This window comes from Aspergillus uvarum (genome assembly GCF_003184745.1).
Source record: "Aspergillus uvarum CBS 121591 unplaced genomic scaffold BO82scaffold_70, whole genome shotgun sequence".
NCBI classification, from domain to species: Eukaryota; Fungi; Ascomycota; class Eurotiomycetes; order Eurotiales; family Aspergillaceae; genus Aspergillus; species Aspergillus uvarum.
The window spans coordinates 18,699-42,441 of NW_020291367.1; the positions used below are offsets into that span (position 1 = coordinate 18,699).

A 23,743-nucleotide genomic window follows, 5' to 3' on the forward strand; every position below is an offset into this window, starting at 1 on the left:
CTCGTGGCGGCGAGCCGTGCGAGGATGTAGTTTCGAAGCAGAGTCATTGGATCGGGCTTTGTGTTTTTTTTGTGATGTGTGTCTATACTAGTACTAGGTACCTAGTACAGTACTTTCTCCGCCAGATAAAGCATATCACCTCCCACAGACACGCACCTGACACTGCCAAGTCCCTACTGGGAATTTATCTAGGTATCTTCCGACTGGTAACAGTGATCTGGAACCATTGTCCGAGAGACCTGGGGAAGCCGGGGTGGGTTGATCTTTCATGTCAGATCGACATCACTTCACTTGGATGTGCTGAGAGTCTGTTTATACTCTTTGTTTTGTCTTGAAAGTCTTGTATCTCTCCAACATATCCGGTCCATCGAAAGATATTTGAGATAAAGACAGTGTCTCTTTCTTCTGTAGGTGTACTGAACCTTAGCAGGGTCCCTGGAAGTAAATCATACCCCTGCATCACTGTCAGGGACTCCAGACTGAAAGCTAAAGTTGTTAGCCCCGTGGTTATTTCCTCGCGGAGGGGTGTTTTGGCAGCAGTTGGTGAATGTAACCAACCCAGCCCGCCGGGGTCGGATCCGCCCTCTCACCATTTGCACTCTTTGTCCGTCCCTCGACCATCTTCTTGTCTCGCCTTCCCTATTCTTCCCTCACCTCACTTCCTCTTCTCTTCCTCCTCCTCTTCTTCTTCTTCTTCTTCTTCCCATCATCTCTCCCATTCCCCCCACCATCCCTTTCTCTCTCTTCCTTCCTTCCTTCCTTTCTTCTTCTTCTTCTTCTTCTTCTCTTCTCTTCTCTTTGAAGTAGTTCTCTTCTTCCTGTCCACATTTTACGTATCAGTGATCTCTATCCTGCCTAGTCCCTACAACTCAAGACAACTGCCTATCTGTGTTAGTCCTGGCCAACAATATGGCAAAGGAGGAAGGGTCTCAGATCCAGTCGGTCGACGCGGAGGTTGACCAGGGGTAGGTGCTCCTATATCCCAGCTGGCTTCTTGTATCATTCCCATTTTAACTGACATGTACAGCCTTGGTACTGAGCCTGAAACTATGGAGAAGGGCACTGCTGAACACATCAATCTGAACAACAATGTCACTGCCAAGTAAGTTGTCCGGATATTTCGTTGTACTACGATCCACACTGCAGCTGCTGACTTGAACCTAGGATCAAGAATCCTCTTGCGGACTTGACTCCAGCTCAAGTGATTCAGGATGTTGAGGAGTTTGCTCAAGAGTTTCAGTTGACTGAAATTCTTCCTTACCTGAGGAAGGGTGCTCTCGTGGCACGCGACCCTCAGATGTATGCTTCTGTGCCTGATATGACCAACGAGGAGATTGATGCTGTCCGCAACGAGACAGAACACAAGTGGACACAGCCCCGTGCTTTGTACTTCACCATCATTCTCTGCTCTATTGGAGCTGCTGTTCAGTAAGAAATCTTACCCCACGGACACACTTCCCACCCGACATTGAAGTTCAAATGACTAACACACGAATTCAGGGGATGGGATCAAACTGGAAGCAATGGTAAGTAAAGGTCATAGATCTCATATTCTCCCAACCTATGACTGACTGGTCGGCTCCTTAAGGTGCTAATCTCTCCTTCCCCGTTGCTTTGGGAATTCCTGAGCAGGGTCCCGATGCCGCCAGAAACCAGTGGCTTGTTGGTCTTATCAATGCGTTTGTCGCCCTTAGCCCTCATAGCGCGTGTTACAGTAAGCACAAGGCAAGAGACTGACCTCTTAGATAGAGCTCCGTTCATTTCCAGTGCCTTTCTCGGTTGCTGGCTGTCTGACCCTGCCAACAAGTTTCTTGGTCGCCGTGGTGCCATCTTCATTTCTGCTATTTTCTGTCTTCTTTCTCCGATCGGATCAGCTTGTGCTCAGACCTGGCCTCAGCTTTTCGTTACCCGTCTCTTGTTGGGGCTGGGTATGGGACTCAAAGCGGCCACTATTCCCGTTTTCTGTGCTGAGAACACCCCAGCTTCTATCCGCGGCGGTCTTGTAATGTGCTGGCAGCTATGGACAGCTTTCGGCATTCTCCTTGGTTGCTCGGCAAACCTTGCCGTCAAGAATACGGGCGATATCTCGTGGAGACTTCAGCTGGGTTCGGCTTTTATCCCAGCCCTGCCTTTGCTTCTTGGGGTTTATTTCTGTCCAGAATCCCCTCGTTGGTACATCAAGAAGGGTAAGCTTCGCAACGCGTATCAATCTCTGCGTCGTTTGCGCAATACCGATTTGCAGGCTGCACGCGATCTGTACTACATCTATGCTCAGATCAAGATTGAGCAGGACATTTCTGGTACGGGTAATTACATCAGTCGCTTCGGAGAACTGTTCACTATTCCCCGGATTCGGCGTGCCACCCTTGCTTGTTTCACAGTAATGATCGCACAGCAGATGTGTGGTATTAACATTGTCGCCTTCTATTCGTCTACTGTCTTTCAACAGGCAGGGGCCAGTGTTACCGGGGCTCTCTTTGCCTCCTGGGGATTTGGTCTTGTGAACTTCCTGTTCGCCTTTCCCGCTGTGTTCACTATCGACACTTTCGGTCGTAGAACTTTGTTGCTCTTCACCTTCCCGAACATGGCCTGGACCTTGCTGGCTGCCGGTTTCTGCTTCTACATCCCGAAAGATTCTACTGCCCACCTGGCATGTATTGCGCTTTTTGTCTTCATCTTCGCTGCATTCTATTCTCCTGGTGAGGGTCCTGTTCCGTTCACCTACTCTGCCGAAGTTTTTCCACTGTCCCACAGAGGTAAGTCTTCAACGATATGTACATACCATTATATGCTTACCCCTTCTCAGAAATCGGAATGTCCTGGGGTGTGGCGATCAATATGGGCTGGGCTTCGGTCCTCTCCATCACCTTCCCGCGTATGCTTGCAGTGATGACCCCAACCGGTGCCTTCGGGTTCTACGCGTAAGTCGCTCCGTGCATGGTTCAAGAATCTAGCCTCTGATCCATTACACCTTAGGGCCCTCAACATCACTGCTTTAGTTATGATCTTCTTCTGGGTCCCTGAGACCAAGCAGCGGACTCTCGAAGAGCTTGACTACATCTTCGGAGTACCCACAGCCATGCACATGCGCTATCAACTGTTCCAGGTGCTCCCATGGTGGGTCAATCGCTACATCTTCTGCCGTCGCAGTGCTCACCTTGAGCCCCTGTACAAGCTCGACCACCTCGCGACCAGCGGCTAGATTGTCAAAGAACGATTTACAGCAGGCCTGTCGACGCTCCTCGCATCCATCCTGCTCGAGCAAATTTCCTTATGCGTGTTTCCTTTGTCAAGATGAAAATCCTCAGTGGTTGTAATATTCACTTCCGGAGTCTACGTGGCATAAATGTGTCAGACCGAATCTGGAGGGAAATATCACTTTTACCATTATGAGAGGTCATGTAATACGTTAGTTAAAAATGAATGACTATCTACGATTAGTCAACCGTACGTTTACAGATGATTTTGCGGATCATCGCATGCTTGAGCTGTCATTATAGACTTCCGAGTATACGGCTTAAGCGTGGTTCGAGAAGCGGTCCCAGTCTTCTACTGTAACATCGTGATTGAATCCTTTCTATGCTATATCTTCACGCTGATCTCTGGAGAAAGTGATCATTAGCAATGTACACCTCTGAATGAGAGTTAGCGGACTTTTACGAGACAAGATGCAGGGAGTCGAAATCCTCGGAAGAGAATTCCGGCGGGGAGCGGAACCCCCTCCCTCTCGGAAAACACCCCCTCACTTTTGTTGGTTGTTGTCCCCTCTCAAGTGGTCGCCCGATATTCGGCGCATCACAAGAGGAACATAAGTAATTGCCCCATCATTAGAACCATTAAATCCAGATGCTAAAACTGACCAACGACATTATTATCCAAGTTCCGATGCTTATTCCCAACATCACAACTTGCTAGATCCGGAGCGACCCTAGCCGATACCCCCTCCACACGTCGAACCCCACCGACTCATAGAACCCCTCCAATACCACCCAGTCAACCATCACCCCCTGCACCCCGCGCTCCCGGAGATGCGCCAGCGCATGCGCCAGCATCGCCACCCCGACGCCCTTGCCCCGGTGGTCCTTGTCCACGCCCACGCACCCGATCAGCCCGGTGCGGGAGTCTGGGCCCCCGCAGACGGGCGGCAGTGCCCATTGTGTCTGAAGCAAAGGGGAGGACGGGTCGAGCATCAGCGTCCAGCCGATCTGGTGGCCTTGCGGGCTGAAGACGGCCATGATGCTGTTGGGGTGCGTTTTCGGGTGGAGGGTGATGTAGGTTTGGACCCAGGCCTGTGGTTTAGTTTAAATACATGTTAGTCAAAGCTATCTGGTTTGTCTAGGGGAGAGGAAGAGAAGAGAGGGGTGTTCTTTTAACCTGGTTATGCGAGAAGTTCCTCCGCTGTCCGGCGATGCATTCCTCATAGTGATCTGGTTGGAGCGGGGCGAAGGTGTAGCCCTGCCTTGTGGCTTTGGCAATGTGTCTCTCCTCGAGGTGGAAGTCGGTGATGGTCCGGTAGAGGTCGACGTGGCGCGGGGGCGGTGTGGTGAAGATGAAGCCCCGGTTTTCGAAGAATTTTGTTGCCGCTGGCGGGAGGTCGTCGGGGAGGCCCGGCCAGAAGCGCGGGAATGAACTGCTCAGGTCGAGGCGGGTGATCTGGTGGGTGGTCGTGTACCAGGCGATGACTTCTTGGAGGAGCGTACTCCCAATGCCCTGGTTTTGGGCGGCCGGGGAGACGGCGATCGCGGAGAGGTAGGCGGATTTCTCGTCGTCGGTCGTGCGGGAGTAGGTCAGGCAGAAGCCGATTATGGTGTTGCCAGTGCGGGCCAGGAAGTGGTGGCCGTGGGATTGGGGGAGAAGTTTATGGAGGCTCTCGAGGGGGAGAGGGTAGGTGGGTAGGGAGGTGTTCCAGATGGTGTGCACTTGTTTGAGGTCTTCGGGGTCGTCGAGGGGAGAAAGTTTGATGAATAGTCGCGGTTCCTGGGTGCTAACTGGGAGTTTGCCTGTTGCCGTCGCGGCGCCGAATATCGTCGCTGCGGCGGCCGAGAATGCCTCCAAGGTGGGCTCGTACGTGGTGATATAGGTGCCAATAGTAGGATCATCGAGGAAGTCGTAGGGGTTGCAGGCCGCAATGCTTACCAGTGCTCGAGCACGGTTGAGCAGTCCCTGTCCCATTTTTCTCTGAAATGGTGATTCACGCGCGTTGATTGTAGTGAGGATAACGGCGTCAGCAGCCTCGACATTTCGCCACTCCTCCGCAGACAAGCCTGCTGCTCCGTAGCGGATTTCGGTGACGGTTGGGTTGTAATGTCTTAGAGCATCAAGATATACGGATCCGTTGTACGATCCCTTTCGACCAAGCCCCTCTCCATCTACTGCACCTCCAGCCGGGGTTTCGTCTCCAGGAAAAAGTAAAATGACCTTGCATGACCTTGAGACTGGTAGAAACTTCGATGTGTCTCGAACGACTGTTACCGACTTGGTATAGGCATCGTCGGCCAGCTCGCGATTTTGCAAGTCGATTTCACGGAATCTCGATTCAAAGGCGTCATCGGTGTGCAGTGCTTCCTCCCAGCTTAAAAGTTTCTGCTTGAGCTGGGTCACACGTCGGTACGCTTCTTCTATCCTAGTCATGGAGAGTCGACCTGCTTCGACAGCCTCGCAGACACGGCGAATTGACGCAACTTGAACATCGTAAGTGTGGCAGATCATGAGGCTATCGCTACCAGCTGCAAGGGCCAAGACGGAGCCTTCTTCAGTGCCATAGGTCGCACGGATTCCGTCCATCTCCAGACAATCTGTGAGTATCATACCATCGTACTCCATTTCGTCCCGAAGGATACTGAGCACATCAGGCGAGAGAGTAGCTGGGAGCTTGCCATCTCCCAGGCCGGGTAGGGAGATATGTGCGGTCATAACAGCCTCGATCCCCTCGGCTGTCGCTCGCCGAAATGGCACGAGCTCACATTGCTCTAGTTGCTCCCGCGTCTTCGAAATCACAGGAAGCCCATAGTGGGAGTCTGTGGCAGTATCTCCATGCCCGGGAAAGTGCTTAACGCAAGATATGACGCTGTGCTGGCGTTGGCCTCGGGCGATCGCGCTTGCGAATCGGCCAACGAATTCTGGGTCGTCGCCCGGACTGCGTACGCCGATAACGGGATTCAATGGCTCGGAATTAATGTCACAGACGGGACCATAGTTCATATTAATGCCGACATGTTTCAGCAATTGCCCTGTTGCCCTTCCAACTTTGTATGCAAGATCGGTTGAGTTAGTCGCACCCAGAGCCATGGGCCCCGGGAGCTGCGAGGCCATTGGAGGTGAGATTCTGGTGACCCATCCATTCTCCTGATCGATACTGATGAAGAGGGGATGGGTGTAACCAGCTAGTTGTGCTTCCCGTTGCAGAGCATCCGTCAGAGCCTTGTAGTGGAGGCTTTGGATTAGCCAGTAGGTTGCGATAATGATTCAACAAGTCGAGCCTACCCGTAGTTGTGCAACGTCGGTGATGTTTCTTTTGAAGAGAACAATGCCTCCAACTCCGTATTCGTGGATCAAGGTCTTGATCTCGGTACTAGGTCCCAGACCATGGAAGCCGACTACAAATAGCTGGAGCTTGGTTAGCTATTTTCCGGATACTGTAGGGACAAGCCTACCTGGCCGACTCTTTTCTGCAAATCTGCAGACGACATCTCAGTAGAAAATCGATTGGTGGGGTTTAATCTGAGGAACCAGTGGCAGACAGCACTCCCAAAACAGGGGAATGAAAGGGTAAATGGAAGGTGTTGGATACAATGGAATGAGGGGAAGAATCGATGGGGAACGGCAACGTTACGGAAACTGATTATCTTATCGATCTCATTTGCTAGCCAGAGTCAGCCTGAACCCCACCCGTTTGTAGTAAGGTATGCGAAGCACGTTCCTATACTTGAAGATTTGTTCAAGCACTTGCTTAGGCGTCATCATGCAGCTTGGGGGGTCGATTGTCATTCTAGGAAGCCGGTCAGGGCTCCTTTCGAGGGTAGGATTCCAATAATACGTTACTTCAAGACACCAGTTGTACAAATTCTATATATAAACATAAGCATCGGGCAGCTCAGCGTCACCTCGAGTCAAGAACTACTGGATAGATGAAGGTCTGCATTTCTGGTCGAGTTGGCTTTAGAGAAACTGCGTAGACTTTTATTCACAGTGAACAACCTTTACCAACCAAGGTAGCTCATCAAGGAGGAGTCCGTTGGTGTTGTGCGTGTAACGCCTCGGTTCAGCAAGGTCACATGATTTTAATCAGAACTGCGAGTATATAAACACTACAAATTTGTATAGATTTTTTGTTCTTACCACTTTTATAAATCTACAAGGTAGTAAGCTTTTCCTCTTTTGGGTCAGTAACTCTATTAGTACTACATCTTATATCAACAGAGTCTAGTTAGGCCAGCTAAGCCGAGTCAGTAATTCACCCAGTCAACACTTTCTGGGCGCTATGAAATTGTCCTCACTCCGACACTCACCTCTCTATCTCCCTCGAGAAACGATCTTACGGGCAAACAGCCCAGTCATCAACCGTCTGGCTCTTGACCATCTCTAGATCAAGCTACAAGAATGGCTTCCTCTGACCCGGATCAGAAGTCTGTTGATGTCAAGGACGATGTTCACACAGAAAAGCCAGGTGATCTGTTGGCCAGCATTAAGAAGTAGGTACCTTCTTCGGTCACCCCATTAGCAATCTATGGAAGAAAAGAATCTGATCAGAATAGTTACTACTCGTCATCGGAGTTCTCCGACCTCACCGTTCACACCCTTGACCAAGATTTCCAGGTTCATCGGGTAGTCGTCTGTGGGCAGTCCGAATATTTCTCTCGTCTCTTCCAAGGCACATGGCCGGTAGGTTTCCATGTGCCGGAGTAACAAAAAGAAAATACTATAACTACTTTCAGGAAGCAAAGGAGAACGAAATTCACCTCAAAGAAGACGAACCCCGTGCGATAGAAGCAATGTTCCAATTCATGTACGGATTCGAATACGACAGCAGCGGCAGTGACCAAGGCCGCACATCACCCATGCTGTTGAATGTCAAGGTTTATCAGGTTGCAGATAAATACCAGGTCCCCCGGCTTAAGGACCGCGCAAGAGAGAAGTTCAAGTCTATCGTGGAGGCGTGCTGGCAGATGGACGACTTTCCCGTTGCGATAGAAGAGGCATACAAGCGTACCACTAAGGAGGACAGGAGTCTCCGAGACATTCTTGTGAGGACTTCCCAGGAACACATCGGGGAACTGGAAGCTAGCGAGGATTTCCGTGGAGCTCGGTAGGATCTTGGATCATGCTTGTGCAGTGAGATTTGTTTGGACTGCTTGGATCTTATCTTCTTGAGCTTGTTTTGACTTGAAAAAAAAAAGAGCCACCTGTCTCAAAGGTAGAACTATTACAATGAAATCTTCATCGCTGCAGATGACAGTTGGATATTACGTTGTGATACAGATTAGAGTTGGCACAACACCAATGAGCCGCACACTTCCCTTTGCCTTTATTGTGTTGGAAGTATCCTCCGAGGCAGAGCTAGATGATGCATCAACAAGTATCAAAGGTGGTATAATTGACTTACATAAGGTTGTGCTGTCTTCACCAGAACCTTTATGATTATAAAGCTGGAACACCATAGCAGATCAATCAGGAGCAATCACGACACACGTTCTACCAAAACAGTACTCTAACTATATCGAAAGGAGCACTTGAGGAAGCACTAGCACATATTCTAGACCGATAACGGCACAGAGTCCAGGCAAGTCTAATAGATCTTAAATCAATGCGACTGAGATTATATCATGATCTTCAATATTTCTTTGTTCTATGCTATGTCAAGTTAAGCAAAAGGCAATGGCTGGGGAGTTAACGGGGCTTAACGGCGATAAGAGACCTCGTTCTCTGATCCTTCTACTCCTCCCATCCAAAGGATTCTCCCTCATGACACTAGCCACGGTTGAAGGACTAAGCTTCATAGACTGAGCCGTACTAGTCCCTGTTTGCAAGTTCATAGCGACCGACATACACCACCCGGACTTACTCGGTTCGGACTTTAGCACCATGGTTTAGTATTTGATCACAATGGAACCCACTTCACCTTCAGCAAGCTCAACTCATTGCTGTAAGCACAACTCTATTTTCCGCCACCCGAACCACAACTCCAATCACACAACCATGATTCCACTAATCACTCTCGAAGAACACTACAGCTCGCGCAAAGTGAGCGAAGCAAGCCCCGAGGCCCAGGCCCACTACGCCGCGTTTCCCCCGCCCATCCGCAGGAAGCTCGAGGCGCTGGGCGACGAGCGCATCCACGATCTCGACCACGGCAACGTATCCATCCAAGTGATCTCGCACGGACCCGGCGACATCAACGCATCGCTCTGTACCGCCGTGAACGATGACCTGGCCGCCGCCGTTGCGCAGCACCCAACGCGACTCGCAGGGTTCGCGATGCTGCCGATGCGCGAGCCCGCCGCCGCCGCAGCGGAGCTGGAGCGCTGTGTGAAAGAGCTGGGGTTTGTGGGTGCGCTGATCGAGAACCACACGGGCGGGGAATACTACGATGACGAGCGCTTCTGGCCGGTCTTCGAGAGAGCGCAGGCGCTCGACGTGCCGCTCTACATCCACCCGACGTTCGCCAGCGATTCGATGATGGAGTACTACAAGGGAAACTATGACGACTCGGTCGCGCTGGCGTTGAGTGCCTACGGCTGGGCCTGGCACGCGGAGACGGGCTTGCATGTCCTCAGGCTCTACGCCAGTGGGGTCTTTGATCGATATCCGACGTTGAGGATCGTCATTGGCCATATGGGTGAGATGCTTCCCTTCCAGCTCGAGCGCGTTTGCACGGTTTCGCAGAGATGGGGCAGGGAGAGGAGTTTTCGCGAAGTCTGGAGGAATAACATCTGGGTTACGACCAGTGGCATGTTCTCGTTGACGCCGTTGGCGTGTCTCCTCAAGACAACCTCGATTGAGCATGTGCTGTACAGCGTTGACTATCCCTTTTCGACGAATGAGAAGGGTCTGGCTTTTCTCAGAGAGATTGAGGAAAGTGGTCTTATTACAGGTGAGGACCTGGAGTTGTTTGCCTATCGGAATGCGGAGAACCTACTGGGCGTCAGAGCAGGAAAGTTGTGAATGATGGTTGATTGGTTGGTCCGTTGATTAGCATACCTATTCATACATGAAGCAGTTTGGCGGCAGCTCTATGCGGTGGCTTTACGTGCCATGCCTTTTTCTGTATATACATAATGTTGGACAAGGCTATATAGCTCTTTTCATGTAAGATCAATTTAGTTTGTCTGCTGCTGTATACTCTTAATCAGTCTGGACTTGCATTCTGCTGGAGGCGTTGGTACAGACGTAACTGGATTTCCTGGTGCTATTCTTCACGCAGAGCAGCTTTCTATACTAGTCTCTGCTGTAGCCTGTGTAATGTGTATGTGTACCAAGACTATAGACTCTACTCAACGCGGCGCATCATTACCAGCTCCCCTTTCTCCCGAACTCCCTTCTTCCCCTCCCACGACCTCCGCATTTATACTGGCAGGTCCCTTGACTACCTTCCCAGTTTTCAACCCTGGCCCTCCCAGGTCTGAACCCGGAGCAACAGCAGCGTGCTCCTCCACAAACCGCCTCCCATCCTCTCTTCCCTTCTCCACATCCACGAACATAATCGCCACCATCGCCGCCGCACAAATCGCAAACAGAAACGGAAACCCCATCCAGTTGTTCTGGGTGTCATTGATGATGGCCTGCACGACATTGGGACCGATAATTGAGGACTAGATATCATGTCATAAAATAGTCAGTCATCAGTAATGATTTTGCCGGTGGCTTGGGTGGGGGAGGAGCTAGGATGGTGGTTCTTACCGCGCGATTGGTGATCCCGAAGAGAGCGAAAAACATGTTGTCGTACCCGGGCGGCATGAGTTCGCTGATCATTGTTTGGGCGTACTGGAGGATTGAATGCGTAAGTGGACCTTTCTTCGTTGTGTGGTTTCACAGACAGAACATTCGGGACTCTTTAGAGATTAGGTTGAAGGGGGAAAGGGCTTACGGCGTAGTATGGGGCTTGGAACAGGCCGAAAATGACATTGTAGAGATAGAACTCCCACTGGAGGCATAGGAGCTTCTTGTCAGTGTTCTTTCTGCTTTGAAGGAAGCATTTCGAAATTTGGACATACCCGGTGATGATACCCAATTCGCTTGGTCCATAAACCCAGCATTCCCCAAAAGGGAATGAGAACGGTGAAGAAGTTTGTGATGAGAAACATGCGTTTTGTGCGAATCTTGAAGTAGTTTTGAATGTACCAGAAGCCGAATGTGGAGGCTATTGAGCATGTAGCTTGGACTATTCCCAGGTATGTGACTTGGATGAAGGAGAATGCCACGAAGTCATTTTGAATGATCGAGACTAGGGTGCCTATGGCGGAGAACTTAGCAAGCAGAAACCAGGCAGATTGAATTCCACTAACCTGTGGTGTTGAGGCCATCTGCGAGGAGAAAGTATGCCACGAAGTAGAGAAAGGTCTGCGGCAAGGACCGGACCTTACGCAGCGCGAGCCAGATTTGCTTGAAGCCAATAGTCGCGTAGCTTGATCCTTCAGGGACCCTAGGGCCGGGGCGTTTCTGCTGGAAGATGAACCACCAAATTCCTAGAATCACCCAGTCTGGCTTGATCAGTATTCGCCTTCGAACGCAATGGGTAAGAAACCGACATGAGTTTGTCAAGCAAAGTGCCAGGTTGTTCGAGAAAGAGTACTTCTGGAGAGGCAAAAGCACGCTCAGATTCAGAACCAACACTGCCAAGTATCCGATATTGCTGTGTGCAGTGGAAACGTTGCTAGTCTCTATTAGCCGCCATATCTAAAGTACACAAGGACGTCTGTACCTGATGTGATTCCGCTCCAAAGACTCAATTGCGTCGTACTCCCTCTTGCTAATTTTCTCTTCTTTCAAATCTCGGCGGGCGCTTTGGACATGCGGCATATGGCGCGCGAGCCTCGGAAACACGGCTGCATAGAAGACTAGTGTTGCGCCATATGCGACGTACGAGATCACGTAAAGGCCCATTGCTGTGGGCCATTGATTAGGGTGTCGGACGGACATCATAGCGTATTGCATGGCCCAGCAAATCACGGTCAAGACTAAAAGCAGCCAGCGACCAAAGGAGCCATAGTCTGCTGCACTTCCGAGCCAAACAAATGTCACTGTCATGAACGTGAAGCTCAGCCCGTTGGCGATCAGGACAACAGAGGAGACAGAACGAGTTCCTCCGGCCCATGGAACGACACAGGGTGAGTTATCTGTGCATGGCTTGCGAGGGTTAGTGCCTGGCTGCCACCCAGCACCATTGAGCGCCCATTGAAAGCTGGTGAAATAATGGCATTAGCTCAGGGCTTGAGGGGTATGATCAGCCTGGCAGGTTGGAATAGACAGACAGTGTTTGAGTGTAAGAGCCAGGTCCAACTCCATTATCGCCTAGAATGCAAACCGTCATTTATAGCTTGCTGCGTGTGGCGATAGGGGCATTTACCATTGTAGTACAGATAATATGACCAGAGCTCTCTGCGAGTCGTTGTGGGCTGTTCGGACGTGTCTTCTGCTCCGAACACATGCTCAATCTCGGCTGTACTGCGAGATAATTGCTCTGGAGATAAGGGTGTAGTTGCCTCTTGGCCAGTATGCTTGATGTTGGAGCTGGGATCGTGTTCGGCGCTGCTCTCGTTTCCGGCGTCCGTCAAGGAGACTTGTAAATCCATGCGGCGCGTCGTGCGTGCCATCTTGAGTTTGTGATTTTGGTATACTCGTATGCTTAAGCTGTCTATTCAAGTGATGATTGAGGAGGAGTCTTGAGATAAGGAGACGGAAGGGATGAGGAATGCCGAACCAGGACGCACGAGCGGCAGGTGTCGTTGATTGATTGTCATTCAACCCCGCAGAGACGCCTCGGGCAATCCTAGCTCGTCGCCTGCAGTTGACTTATCTTAGTTTCTGTGGAGCGATCTGAAACCGATGATATCAACATAGCCAAATATGGTCTATTGCCAACATATAGAATTTCCTGAAGGCAGAATGGAGAAGCAAGAGGTGTAAACTACCTTATACAAGCAAGCTTTCATAGCCGATTCAAACATCACAAAATAATCCTGTTCCTGCTAGCGCCTCTGCTTACCTTTTTAGGTCTACCCTTTTTGGCCTGTGAAACTTATTAAAACAACTTAACATTACTTAGAATATATGTACTTGTTAAGGATGAAGTGAAGGAGTATTTAATTACATGTGGCTATCAGAGGAACTAGCTAAAAACCGGACTCACATTAACAATCTTGTTCGATAGATCCATAGATCCGGCTTTTAGATATAATCCTTGTGTGTAGAAGTAGCTATTCAAGCCATTTTCTGTAGTTCCTGGCCTTCAATCACCAAATGAAACTCTTGGCAAATTGTAATTCAGCTGGTCAGGGAGGGAGGGTATAGTTGGGATCCATATATGTCACATATACTATCGTCCATATTATTCTTTTATTGAGTACCCGGTTGCACATTACCCAGGACCTATCTCATTGACTTCTCCCCGGCCTGCTGCTGCTGCTTCCTCCGATCAACAGCCTCCCTCCACCCCACCCCAAACACAGCCGTCAACCACACAAGTCCACCCGCACAGACCAAGAACAGGGCAGAAATCGTATTGAACCATCCGGCCCCAACCACCTTGATAATCGGCATCGCCACGCCCGTCCCCAGTGCCGCAAACACATACCGAAAGGCATAGTTCGCGCCAACGACCTCCGCGCTCCGCCCTTGTTCCTGCATCACGTCCAAGCAGTACGTGTTCAAGCTGGGGAAACAGAAGATCTGCGCGACGCCTTGCACGAACATGAGGACCACTGGAAGCGAGATGCCGCCGACGCCGGCGTCCACCGTCCACCCATAGATCAACACGCAGGCGGGGCTGGCGAGGCAGATGAAAGGAAGGCAGGAGCGGAGCCGGTCCTCGGGGATACGCTGTCCTTGCCTCCGGCGGATGTAGTAGCGGGCGATGCGGTCAGTGTAGTGGCCGCTGAAGAAGGTCCCCGTCAGGTAGCCGAAGCCAGAAGGGAGGTACAACAGCCCTGCTTCGATGGGGCTGGTCAGGTAGAAGCGTGGATTGAGGGTGTGGCGGATCGGAGTCAGGAGGGCGTATTCATTCCACACCAGTGCACCTGCCGCGAGGCCGGTGCAGAGTATATTTGGGTAAGCGATTATTAGGTGGAGGATGCGGAAGGGCGAAGTTTGATGCCAGAGCTGTTGGGCTTGGGTGCGGAACGGTTGGCCGCGGAGAGAGAGGCTGGTTCTGTGGGCGATGGTTTCTGGAAGAATAGTTATGATGAGGACGGTTGCGCAGAGGCTGAGGGCGGAGAGGAGATAAAAGATTGTGCGCCAGGGACGGAAGGTCATGATTATGCCCTGTGCGTGTGAGGGATTGAGTTAAAAATTGGTTCTCGCTTTGAAAGACGCAAGTCGTTTGTCACTTACGCCGAGGAAAGGACCCAGAGCAGGTCCGGTGAGGCTTCCTGAGAGAACCCAGCCCAGTGCGGAGGCTCGGGCTGTTGGTTCGTATATATCTCCGACGATGGCATTGCCGATAACGAGGAAAGAGGTGCCTTGTAGTGCGGCACATCCTCGGAATATAAAGTAGGACACTAGGTTTGGGGCGAAGGCAGAGGCAACGGTAAACGCGCAGAAGAGGATTGAGCTTGTGATGAGAAGCTGCGCTCGTTAGCACAGATCAAAATAGTCTGAATTGCACTTACAGGCCGGCGACCCCAAACTTGGCTTGCAGGGCCCCAAATAAGGGCAGAAACCCCCATACATCCGAGATAGAGAGAGTTGCTGGCGTATATGATATCCGGGGTGGTATCAAACGTTCTGGCGAGGTCCGCCACAGCTGTAAAAATGGCTGTAGATGAGATCGGGGCAAGGAATGCACAGTACGAGAGCATAATAACAATCGAAATCCGCCGCGCAGATGAAAGATGAAAATGACATCTTGCTTGGGGTACTCCGCTATCATCATCAACGCGAGATAAAGGATGATCTGAAGTATGGCTGGAGGCCTGCACCAGGGCTTGAGATGATCCGTGGTGCATTTCCCGATCTGATCGAGGCCTGTGAGACCGCTGACATTCATATGGATCGACCTCCAAGGAGAATGACTGTAAAGAATCTTTGTCGAACATCGTCCTATTGTGGAAGGAGAATGAAAGGAGCGGTAGGTGCAGCAATGCATGTCATCAGTCGCTAATAAAGAACGGAATCTGCAAACACGCAGCAGTATGCTAAGGAGCGAATGGGTTCTGAGAAAGAGGTAGCGTGATATCAACTCAGATCATAGTCAAAGAAAGCACGGGACTGCAAAACACTTGTTCTTCAAAGATCTAAATCATTAAACACGGATCCTGCAGTGACGAAGGAGCCATGAGCTTTTATTTAAAAATGAAGCGTATAACCTAAGGGTGGCTTTTTTTTTTTTTTTTTTTGTTAAGGGCCGTTGCAAACAGCATTGTTCCAACCTTAGTGGCGTCTTTTGTCTGTTTATCAGGATGAATGGGCCAGACCATTGAGTTAAATTAACCCAAGGTAGCGGCACGGGGCCGCATATTTCCCCGTTGAGAAACAGCCAGAGAAACTCTGCTTGAATTAGAACCTCTTCTGGATCGGATGGAAAGTTGGGCAATTGCGGATCCATGACAACCGTCGGCCTCAGGGACGCTCATGGCACTGAGTCAGGTATAATCCCAGGATCGGAGCCGGGATCTATAGCTTGAGATTAGCAGGAACTGGGATCATGATCGACAAACAGACTGTAAATAGAGAAGATCTTAGACATATCCAGTACGTAGCATATGATGCCAGAATAGCCACGTCTCGTAGCTCAGGTAGTACAACAATCTCATCGTGGAAGCTCTCTTTGAGACATTTCCTCGCATTAGTTGAGTGACCCAATATGCGAACACCCCCATAACGAGCGAGTCATTTCACCAGGGAGGGAAGGTGATCCATCGGGTGGTGGGTAGGAGAGTTCTCAGGAGAAGCATCTCCTCACGAGGACTTTCGGTCCTGACGATCATATCCACATCATCGGCACCTAGTCTCGAAGTAGTTGATGGTGAAGGTAGCGTAGATTTCCTCGGAGATGAGGGACGGAATAATCCAGGTTGTCGATCTTACCCATACCACCGGGATCGATCTTCTCTTCACGGGCCATAGCATCGATGATGTGAAAGGCAAAACGACCATGATCATCTGAGAGTTCTTTTCTCAAGCTTTCTATGGCTTGTCATGTCTGTCAAAGCTTCCTCATTTTGTTTTCCCGTGGCGCCGTAATGCGATAAGGTACGGAGTAGTCCAAGCGCCTCCCTGAAAAAAGGGAGGATGGAGATCCACCAGGCGATTTTACTGGCCTCTTTTTAAGGTTTTGCGGCCGGGGAGTTGTCCCCCTTCCGTTTTCGGTCAGTTCCAGCCAGCATCCCCGCCTCAGTATGTACTGTATGTACGGTACGGTATCCCCGTACAATATGATTCCTGAATAGATGGAGCGAATTGGGCACCACCCCGAGGGTGTGAAATAACCGAGCACGATGCCATGCAACGGATGGTGACAACTAACTCCCCTATCAAAGGAACACCCTCTGGGAAGCATGTTTCTTTCTACCGGGTCTCCCGTCAACTCTTAACGCATGCAGCGAGATCTGGAAAACACCTCAGCTCCAGTGCCCTTCGAAGAAGACGTTACACAACATGACGGAAGAGGGCCGGATAAAGCCGTCTTCGGTCAGTCGGATGGCCCTGTGGTATGAGTATGACATCTTTTTTTTTTCTTTAGCTTCATCCATCCTCATTCTGCCTCTCCGCTCATTTTTGCGAGGGCTTCGTAGGTGGCTAGCAGGGGTCGGAAGACAGGAGCGAATGAGGGGACTTGGTGCACTAGATTTCTCCGCAACGAAGCTTGAGAAGTGTGCAGGCGGGAAAGAAGTGAGAGGAGAACCACTATTATTGGTGAAGAAGGGAGAATCTAAAAAGTTCGGCCACAAATGATCGCATGGCAGATGATGGATGTGAGTGAATGTCTGAGTGGTTCTGGGTCTGTTCAGCAGATCCGATGGGGGGCGAGGAAGCCTGGAGATGGAACTCGACAACTGGAAAAGGCCCAAGCCTAAAGCCACCCCAGATGACGTCGAGGCAACCACTGCACTACCGCAGCACCGCATTTAACCCCTGCGCGCGAGTGGCTTGAATCGGGTTTAGCGGATGGTCTTGAATTCCCCCCCCTTCCCCTCCTGCTCTCTCTCAACTTCCCCATGACATCTTAACTTCTCTTCTGTTCCAACTTTCTCATCCCCCACCCTATTACTACTCAGTACTTTCTTGGCTACTTCCCCAAGACTTATATCTCCACTACTTACCTTGGTGGTTTTTTTTCCCTTTTCATCTGCATCTATCTCCTCCCCTTCTTCTTCGTCTAAAAAATGAGCTCCAAGGATCCACATAGCGGCGTTCCCGCCTCGAGCAAAGGCTCGTGGACAAGTTTCCTTAAGGTATGAAGAAGACACTAGGCAGCTATCTGCTATCTCCGTCGTATGCCGCTATATTTTTCCGCTCTTACCATCGAGACACTTTGTCAAGAAACCAGTGACATTTCTAACCGATCAAATCTCCGACTGTAGTCTATTGCTTCCTTCAATGGAGACCTGTCCTCCCTGACCGCACCCCCTTTCATCCTCTCCTCCACCTCCTTGACTGAATATTCCGCCTACTGGGCCGAACACCCTGCTCTGTTCGTGGCTCCCGCCAAAGAAGCTGACCCCGAGAAGAGAGCATTGGCTGTCCTCAAGTGGTTCCTCAGCACCCTCCACCAACAATACTGCAGCCGCAGTGAGAAGCTCGGCAGCGAGAAGAAACCTCTCAACCCCTTCCTCGGAGAGCTGTTTCTGGGCAAGTGGGACTCGGATGCAGAGGTTGGTGAGACCAGCCTGATCAGTGAGCAGGTCAGGTATGTAGCCATGTCTCCCAATCTCTTGTAAGCTATGTTGACCATCCACAGCCATCACCCCCCTGCCACAGCCTACGCCATCCGGAATGAGAAGCACGGTGTCGAAGTAAGCTACCCAACATCTACATCAACTCCACTAGTCACAAGTTCTAACTAGCGTCCTCCAGCTCCAAGGATACAACGCCCAGAAGGCATCCTTCTCCAGCACCATCCAGATCAAGCAGATCGGCCACGCTCTTCTGACTCTCACTCCCCCCGGCGCCGACAAGAACGATGCCTCCCAGCAGGAGAAATATCTCATCACCCTTCCCGCCCTGCACATCGAGTCCTTGATTTACGGTACGCCGTTCGTCGAGCTTGAGAAGACAACCCGCATCGCCAGCAGCACGGGCTACATTGCCAAGATCGACTACTCTGGCAAGGGTTGGTTGAGCGGCAAGAAGAACACCTTCAGCGCCATCCTCTACAAGGAGAGCGAGGGTGAGAAGAAGCCCCTGTACACCGTCGACGGTCAGTGGTCGGACTCGTTCGTCATCAAGGATTCCAGAAAGCACGAGGTGGACAGATTCTCAGTCAAGGAAACCCAGACCACCCCCTTGACCTTGGCACCACTTGACCAGCAAGACCTCTACGAGAGCCGGCGGGCCTGGCGAGACGTGGCGGCGGGCATTGAGCGGGGCGATATGGACGCTGTGTCCGTGTCTAAGTCCAAGATTGAGAATGCCCAGCGTGAGCTGCGCAAGGTCGAGAAGTCGGAGGGCCGTGAATGGGAGCGTCGGTTCTTCAAGCGTGTCCACGAGAGCGAAGATGAAGCTTTCCAGCAGCTTGGCCCCAAGCTCGGCCTTACCTCCCTGGAGAGCGACAAGACAGGCGGTGTCTGGCGGTTCGACTCGGCCAAGGCAACGGACGCCAAGCCACCTTACCATGCAACTGGAAGCGAGGGCCTGGGTGTCACTGCATAGATAGGATACTGATTGCGAAGCTAATGGCTAGTTCTCCCTTGGTCTGCGTGGACGGATAGGGTGGTGGAACTAGCAGGGATGATTATCATCATAGATTGCGTTCTCTTTCTTTTTCTTCTCCTTTTCTATTTCTTTACTTGCTCTGTTTCGGAGGTTTTGGTATCTGTATATAGAACAACAGCGAGAACTGGATAGCTCCTAGACCAAGCCGGCAGATTACTCTTCTGCTTCTGGTTCGCGGGTCACGTCGACCTTTTCAAGGACAGGTCTTCGTCAGAAAAAGAATTGAATCCTGACATCCAGTCGGTCACAGTGGTCCGAGCGATTATTGTTATCTGATTTCTCAGGACTATTGATAAACAATGGAGGCGAACATTATGAAACAAGCTGACTCCTATAGTGAGTAAAGCTCTATTCTCGCTAACAGTTGTGAGGGAAGGGATAAAGAATGAGAAACAGGCCCATAACACCGAAACAAAGAAACAGATCATTATACCCATAAAAATAACACCACCACACCTCAGGAGGCCTATACTATCCTTTCTACATCCATCTCCACTTCATACCCCGACTTCTCCTCCACAAGGTTCCCGGGGAACCCCACGGCCCAAATGACCATCACGGACCACATCAACACACTGTCGAAGACATACAGCGTCCACTCGTGCGTCAGGATATACCCATGCATTCCCATGGCGTACTCGATGACTCGAAAGATCGACCGGACCAGGATCAGCGCACTGACCGCATACAGCATGTACATCAAGCGATCCAACGGGCGGCCGTACTGTCCCAAGCGGATCTGTTGCTGCTGCTGCTGCTGCTGGGCCTTAAACCGCCGGTGGAACACCAGCGCCACGACGATGAAGAACGAGAACATGATCACCTGGATCAGCAAGCCGACCACGGTGATCGCCTTAGCGGTCGTCTGGCCCGTCGACCGCACCATCAGGCCCACGCCGCTTCCCTGCACGATGAACGAGAGGATGTCACTGGCGACGAACAGCTTGGTGAGGTACTTGGGCGGGATGAGCGAGGCACTCTTGGCCTTAGTCTCGGGGGCGGCGGCCGTGAGTCGCGGGGGCAGACTGCGGATGATGCGGCCCAGGGTCATGTAGACGGTTGCGGCGAACAGGACGGGGCCCAGCAGGATGAGCACGCTTTGGATCGCGTAGAGGCCGATCGAGGCCGTGTTGGAGTAGTTTAGGATCCGGACGATGTAGCCGACAATCTCGACTGTTGTGGTGGGCGTGTAAGTGACGGTTGTCGGGGGGCAATGGGATGTGGAAGGCGGAGGGGAACTTACATATGCCGCCGATGCTGAAGGAGATGTTGTACCATGCTCGAGTTTGGAAGAGCTTGAAGAACAGATAACAGGTTACTAGTCCAAACAGAACGGCGAAGATCGCGGCCGCTGGGATGGAAGGCAGGTATGTCCAGAGGTAATAGCCTCCTTCTAAGGGTTTGAGTTGTGCCATCTTGGGGGAGGGGCCTGATGCACACCCGGCCAACTATAGCAATCGGCTATGTGTGGTAGGTCCGAGGGATTGGGATGATAGAATTGGACCATACTGTCTCTTTGACCGGCCATTGTGATATATATATATATATATGGAGCTGAAACCCCCGCACAGGCATTGCTGGTAGATTGGGGGCAAGTGGAAATTTCTGAGGGCTGAATACGCGTATAAAAAGGATGATAGAGTGGTTCGTCGGCCATTAGGGAGACGGTTGGCTACCGAGTATATTACCCGATATGGTCTAGAGGGGCTGAGTGGTCTGTGCATACGCGTATCCCTCAAATAGGCAGGTCCCTGTTCAGCCCGCTGCGGGCTGTATTCTTTGCTCAGTATTGAATTTCCTTGTCGGCTTATTCTTCTTAGTCTCTACCTAATCTTCTGATATAATAAAAATAGCCCGCCTGCATCCTCATAGGTTCATCTCGGCTGCTGCCTGAGCCTCAATTTTTAAGCTTATCGGCAGACGTCGCCGGGTGCGGTAGTTCACCGTTGTTGGCCCAGAACCCTTCCCCCCAAGCCCACCCTTCCATACATCCCCAGGAAAAGATACTGCATAGACGGCCTGCCTATTCTGGATGATGTAAACTTGCGTCGGAAACATGACAGTCATGCCGCGTAGGACGCACCGAAAATCGCGCAATGGCTGTCTCGAATGTAAAAGACGTCATATCAAAGTGAGTCCGAATCTCTACCGAAACTTTCCACGGCCTTGACACATCGGCTAAACGCTGCTCATCTAGTGCGACGAGAAACACCCGCTCTGCGGCAACTGCCGCAGCTCGGAACGTGTCTGTGAATACGCGGATCGATTCAGGAGCGGCACGACCAGATCCGAACGAAGCAATGCTTCGACTCCGACCAACGCCGGGCCAAGTCCCGGTGTTGGTCCCTCGACACCACCACGGCCTCCTGGTGAGCAGCCTGCAGTAGGGCCGGCGACGACAACCTGCTCCGAGGATCAGCCCGTCAACATGGTCCACGCCGAACTGCTCTTCAACCTCGCCACGGAGACGATTCCCTCCCTCGGCGACATCGCGCTCTTCGGGGGCTTGTCCCCGGACCTCATGCGCGTCGGGATGTCGACCCCTTACCTGATCAATGAATTGCTGGCCCTCAGCGCGCTACACTCTAGTATAGTCCGTCCCGCTGAGCGCGAGCGGTACCGCCGCCACGCCGCCCAGCTCCAGACGCACGCGCTGGAGATCTTAGGTCAGGAGCGCCGGGACGTCACGCAGGAGACCTGCGTCCCGTTGTTCATCTTCTCGTCCACGCTTGGCCTGCATATGCTCTGCGACACCGTGATCTACCGGGAGGAGTCCAGCTTCGATGCCTTCCTCAACCAGTTCGTGCACTATCTCAAACTGCACCGGGGCGTGCGGGCCATCACCTCCGAGGCGTGGGAGGCGTTGCGCGGGTCGATATTGCAGCCCATGCTCCAGTACGGGCAGGAGAAGTTCGCGTGGGATGCGGACCTGGGGGCCGAGTGCCAGCGGATCATGGATCTGATCGAGGCGGCGCGACTGGGCGAGAAGACGACTGCGGTCTATCGGCAGGCGATTCGTGCATTGCAGATCTCGATACATGCGACGGGGGTGACGGACGCTGATTCGAGGGTCAAGTTCGTCGGTGGGATCACTGGGTGGCCCATCATCCTGGAGGTGGAGTACATTGAGATGTTGGAGCTGCGCCGCCCTGAGGCACTGGTGATTCTGGCGTGCTACGGTGTGATTTTGCATCAGGCGCGGCATGTATGGGCGTTTGGCGATGGGGGTCGATTCTTGATCGAGACTATCCAGACGCACCTGGGATCCCAGTGGGAAACATGGCTACGGTGGCCTGATAGGATATTAAGGGAGTCTCAGGATTGAAAAGTACGATTTTTGCTTTGTATATGTCTAGCTGTGGTACCGGTTATGTTGCGTGTAAATATACCCTTCGGTTGAGAAAAAGGACCCAGGAGAGGACATGTCACTCTCTTCGTTCTTGTTCATTCTTAATCGCCGGGACCTATAGAGTAGACCTGAGGTGAAAAGAAAGTACGTACGTGGGCTAGTCGCCAGCATTTTTTTGTGATGAAGTGGTGACAAAAACAAAGCCAAAAAAAGAAAGTGGCGCTGCCCGGAATCGAACCGGGGCTGGCACGGCCACAACGTGACGTCATACCACTAGACCACAGCACCTGTTGTTGTGGTAAAGACATCATTTTTGTGTAATATATCCCTAAATTATGCTTGAGACCTGGAACTTTAACTCTTCGGCAATGCAGGTCATCAACGACAACTATTGTAGTTATGTACATCTATTGAGTCCATTCATTGACCGGACGGCTAGAATCAGCCTATTGGATGGTGTTTCTTGTCACCCTGGCCCCAGTTCCACCCAGTTTACTGCCACATCTAAAGCATCAAGGTCAGCTGGTCGGGTTTCCACGGAAGCCATATATATCACGCGCATTGAAGGTCTACACCAGCCAGGACGATCATTATTCTCCACACCCGCGTGGCCATACGAAGGGTAGAGGTACCACCAGGACCATACAGCCAGATTTCAGCCAAAGACACCCAACAAGACCAGCAGTGAGTCGCAACGGGCTCGTACCTGCTCGCTCAGAGTCAGAACCACTAGCCTAGCATTACTCCATCTCCCTGCACCCACTAATGTATAGAACATACCGCCGACCTCGACGCCAAATGTAACAATGGAGTAAAGATAGCAAACATGGCCCATAAGACCCCTCAGCCCCGTGCTAAGTATAGACATGAACATCCACAAAATGTGCAGAGCGAAGCCCACACGAGCGTTCAAACACTATCTCCACCAATGACCCAACAATCCACAAAGAACCAGAACAAGCAAGAACAAGAGAGAGAGAAAAAAAAAAAAGACCAACGTAAGAAGGTAAAACAAAGGAGGCGAGAGAAAATGTACAAGCGCCATCTTACTCCTCCCAGCAACAAGGTGCATCAACCCCTCGGGCCATATTTCCGCAGAGGACATAGGCACAAATCACCACGCAGGGGGGCTCTGTCATGATTTTCAACATTCGATGCCCTCAAAGAAGGGTCGTTCTATGGTGTGGTTCGCCCGGCCTTTGCCAGCCCCTTTTGTTGCAGGGAATAGATAAAATCCCATACCTCTACCGTTCGTGTCTCGAGGCAAAAGCCAACATGCGAACTGGGAGGCCAGGGTCGAGTCACGGA

At 51.5% G+C, this 23,743-nt stretch overlaps 9 protein-coding genes and 1 non-coding gene across 10 annotated transcripts; 5 read left to right on the forward strand and 5 right to left on the reverse strand.

Annotated features, from left to right (window-relative positions):
* Window positions 1–909: 909 nt before the first annotated feature.
* Window positions 910–3,278, forward strand: BO82DRAFT_424342 (galactose-proton symport; the record flags this gene model as incomplete). The annotated part of the gene is made up of 8 exons (XM_025640290.1): window positions 910–965; window positions 1,028–1,102; window positions 1,165–1,428; window positions 1,501–1,526; window positions 1,589–1,679; window positions 1,750–2,756; window positions 2,807–2,921; window positions 2,977–3,278. 8 exons carry the CDS (start codon window positions 910–912, stop codon window positions 3,200–3,202), a joined length of 1,860 nt encoding a protein of 619 aa, XP_025487450.1. The 3' UTR covers window positions 3,203–3,278.
* A 350-nt stretch (window positions 3,279–3,628) lies between these two features.
* BO82DRAFT_395480 (putative beta-N-acetylglucosaminidase) lies at window positions 3,629–6,740 on the reverse strand. The gene is made up of 4 exons (XM_025638791.1): window positions 6,654–6,740; window positions 6,484–6,606; window positions 4,375–6,420; window positions 3,629–4,289 (listed from the first exon to the last, which is right to left on the reverse strand). The coding sequence occupies exons 1-4, from the start codon at window positions 6,687–6,689 to the stop codon at window positions 3,912–3,914; spliced, it is 2,583 nt and encodes an 860-aa protein (XP_025487451.1). The 5' UTR covers window positions 6,690–6,740; the 3' UTR covers window positions 3,629–3,911.
* Window positions 6,741–7,599: 859 nt separating this feature from the next.
* On the forward strand, window positions 7,600–8,309 carry BO82DRAFT_435939 (BTB/POZ domain-containing protein; the record flags this gene model as incomplete). The annotated part of the gene is made up of 3 exons (XM_025641077.1): window positions 7,600–7,691; window positions 7,755–7,881; window positions 7,935–8,309. The coding sequence occupies 3 exons, from the start codon at window positions 7,600–7,602 to the stop codon at window positions 8,307–8,309; spliced, it is 594 nt and encodes a 197-aa protein (XP_025487452.1).
* An 845-nt stretch (window positions 8,310–9,154) lies between these two features.
* BO82DRAFT_358365 (amidohydrolase family protein) lies at window positions 9,155–10,228 on the forward strand. Its single transcript, XM_025636268.1, has one exon. The coding sequence runs from the start codon at window positions 9,196–9,198 to the stop codon at window positions 10,159–10,161; it is 966 nt and encodes a 321-aa protein (XP_025487453.1). The 5' UTR covers window positions 9,155–9,195; the 3' UTR covers window positions 10,162–10,228.
* A 256-nt stretch (window positions 10,229–10,484) lies between these two features.
* BO82DRAFT_358366 (uncharacterized protein) lies at window positions 10,485–12,888 on the reverse strand. The gene is made up of 9 exons (XM_025636269.1): window positions 12,563–12,888; window positions 12,468–12,507; window positions 11,918–12,397; window positions 11,745–11,869; window positions 11,502–11,696; window positions 11,211–11,449; window positions 11,084–11,140; window positions 10,897–10,980; window positions 10,485–10,808 (listed from the first exon to the last, which is right to left on the reverse strand). The coding sequence occupies exons 1-9, from the start codon at window positions 12,807–12,809 to the stop codon at window positions 10,491–10,493; spliced, it is 1,785 nt and encodes a 594-aa protein (XP_025487454.1). The 5' UTR covers window positions 12,810–12,888; the 3' UTR covers window positions 10,485–10,490.
* A 696-nt stretch (window positions 12,889–13,584) lies between these two features.
* On the reverse strand, window positions 13,585–15,158 carry BO82DRAFT_294196 (putative MFS transporter; the record flags this gene model as incomplete). The annotated part of the gene is made up of 3 exons (XM_025631814.1): window positions 13,585–14,475; window positions 14,545–14,778; window positions 14,823–15,158. The coding sequence occupies 3 exons, from the start codon at window positions 15,156–15,158 to the stop codon at window positions 13,585–13,587; spliced, it is 1,461 nt and encodes a 486-aa protein (XP_025487455.1).
* Window positions 15,159–17,345: 2,187 nt separating this feature from the next.
* BO82DRAFT_358368 (OSBP family protein) lies at window positions 17,346–19,455 on the forward strand. The gene is made up of 4 exons (XM_025636270.1): window positions 17,346–17,606; window positions 17,736–18,061; window positions 18,113–18,167; window positions 18,229–19,455. The coding sequence occupies exons 1-4, from the start codon at window positions 17,538–17,540 to the stop codon at window positions 19,021–19,023; spliced, it is 1,245 nt and encodes a 414-aa protein (XP_025487456.1). The 5' UTR covers window positions 17,346–17,537; the 3' UTR covers window positions 19,024–19,455.
* Window positions 19,346–20,655, reverse strand: BO82DRAFT_358369 (RTA1 domain-containing protein; the record flags this gene model as incomplete). Its single annotated transcript, XM_025636271.1, has 2 exons — window positions 20,330–20,655; window positions 19,346–20,259 (listed from the first exon to the last, which is right to left on the reverse strand). Coding segments are annotated over exons 1-2 (874 nt in total), but the record flags the coding sequence as incomplete, so codon positions are not given.
* Window positions 20,656–20,930: 275 nt separating this feature from the next.
* BO82DRAFT_345197 (uncharacterized protein) lies at window positions 20,931–22,590 on the forward strand. The gene is made up of 2 exons (XM_025633693.1): window positions 20,931–21,217; window positions 21,284–22,590. The coding sequence occupies exons 1-2, from the start codon at window positions 21,143–21,145 to the stop codon at window positions 22,409–22,411; spliced, it is 1,203 nt and encodes a 400-aa protein (XP_025487458.1). The 5' UTR covers window positions 20,931–21,142; the 3' UTR covers window positions 22,412–22,590.
* Window positions 22,591–22,652: 62 nt separating this feature from the next.
* On the reverse strand, window positions 22,653–22,723 carry BO82DRAFT_t284. Its single transcript has one exon. It is a non-coding gene; the product is annotated as a tRNA-His (tRNA).
* Window positions 22,724–23,743: the final 1,020 nt, after the last annotated feature.

Coding starts and splice junctions, on each gene's coding strand:
- BO82DRAFT_358368 (XM_025636270.1), top strand. CDS start 17,538: ATGAGCTCCAAGGATCCACATAGCGGCGTTCCCGCCTCGAGCAAAGGC. Junction 17,607..17,735: donor CGTGGACAAGTTTCCTTAAG/GTATGAAGAAGA, acceptor CTCCGACTGTAG/TCTATTGCTTCCTTCAATGG. Junction 18,168..18,228: donor ATGAGAAGCACGGTGTCGAA/GTAAGCTACCCA, acceptor AGCGTCCTCCAG/CTCCAAGGATACAACGCCCA.
- BO82DRAFT_358365 (XM_025636268.1), top strand. CDS start 9,196: ATGATTCCACTAATCACTCTCGAAGAACACTACAGCTCGCGCAAAGTG.
- BO82DRAFT_395480 (XM_025638791.1), bottom strand. CDS start 6,689: ATGTCGTCTGCAGATTTGCAGAAAAGAGTCGGCCAG. Junction 6,607..6,653: donor TGCAGAAAAGAGTCGGCCAG/GTAGGCTTGTCC, acceptor ACCAAGCTCCAG/CTATTTGTAGTCGGCTTCCA. Junction 4,290..4,374: donor GGAACTTCTCGCATAACCAG/GTTAAAAGAACA, acceptor ACTAAACCACAG/GCCTGGGTCCAAACCTACAT.
- BO82DRAFT_358366 (XM_025636269.1), bottom strand. CDS start 12,809: ATGGCACGCACGACGCGCCGCATGGATTTACAAGTCTCCTTGACGGAC. Junction 12,508..12,562: donor ATATTATCTGTACTACAATG/GTAAATGCCCCT, acceptor TTTGCATTCTAG/GCGATAATGGAGTTGGACCT. Junction 12,398..12,467: donor GGCTCTTACACTCAAACACT/GTCTGTCTATTC, acceptor TTATTTCACCAG/CTTTCAATGGGCGCTCAATG.
- BO82DRAFT_345197 (XM_025633693.1), top strand. CDS start 21,143: ATGACAGTCATGCCGCGTAGGACGCACCGAAAATCGCGCAATGGCTGT. Junction 21,218..21,283: donor GTAAAAGACGTCATATCAAA/GTGAGTCCGAAT, acceptor CTGCTCATCTAG/TGCGACGAGAAACACCCGCT.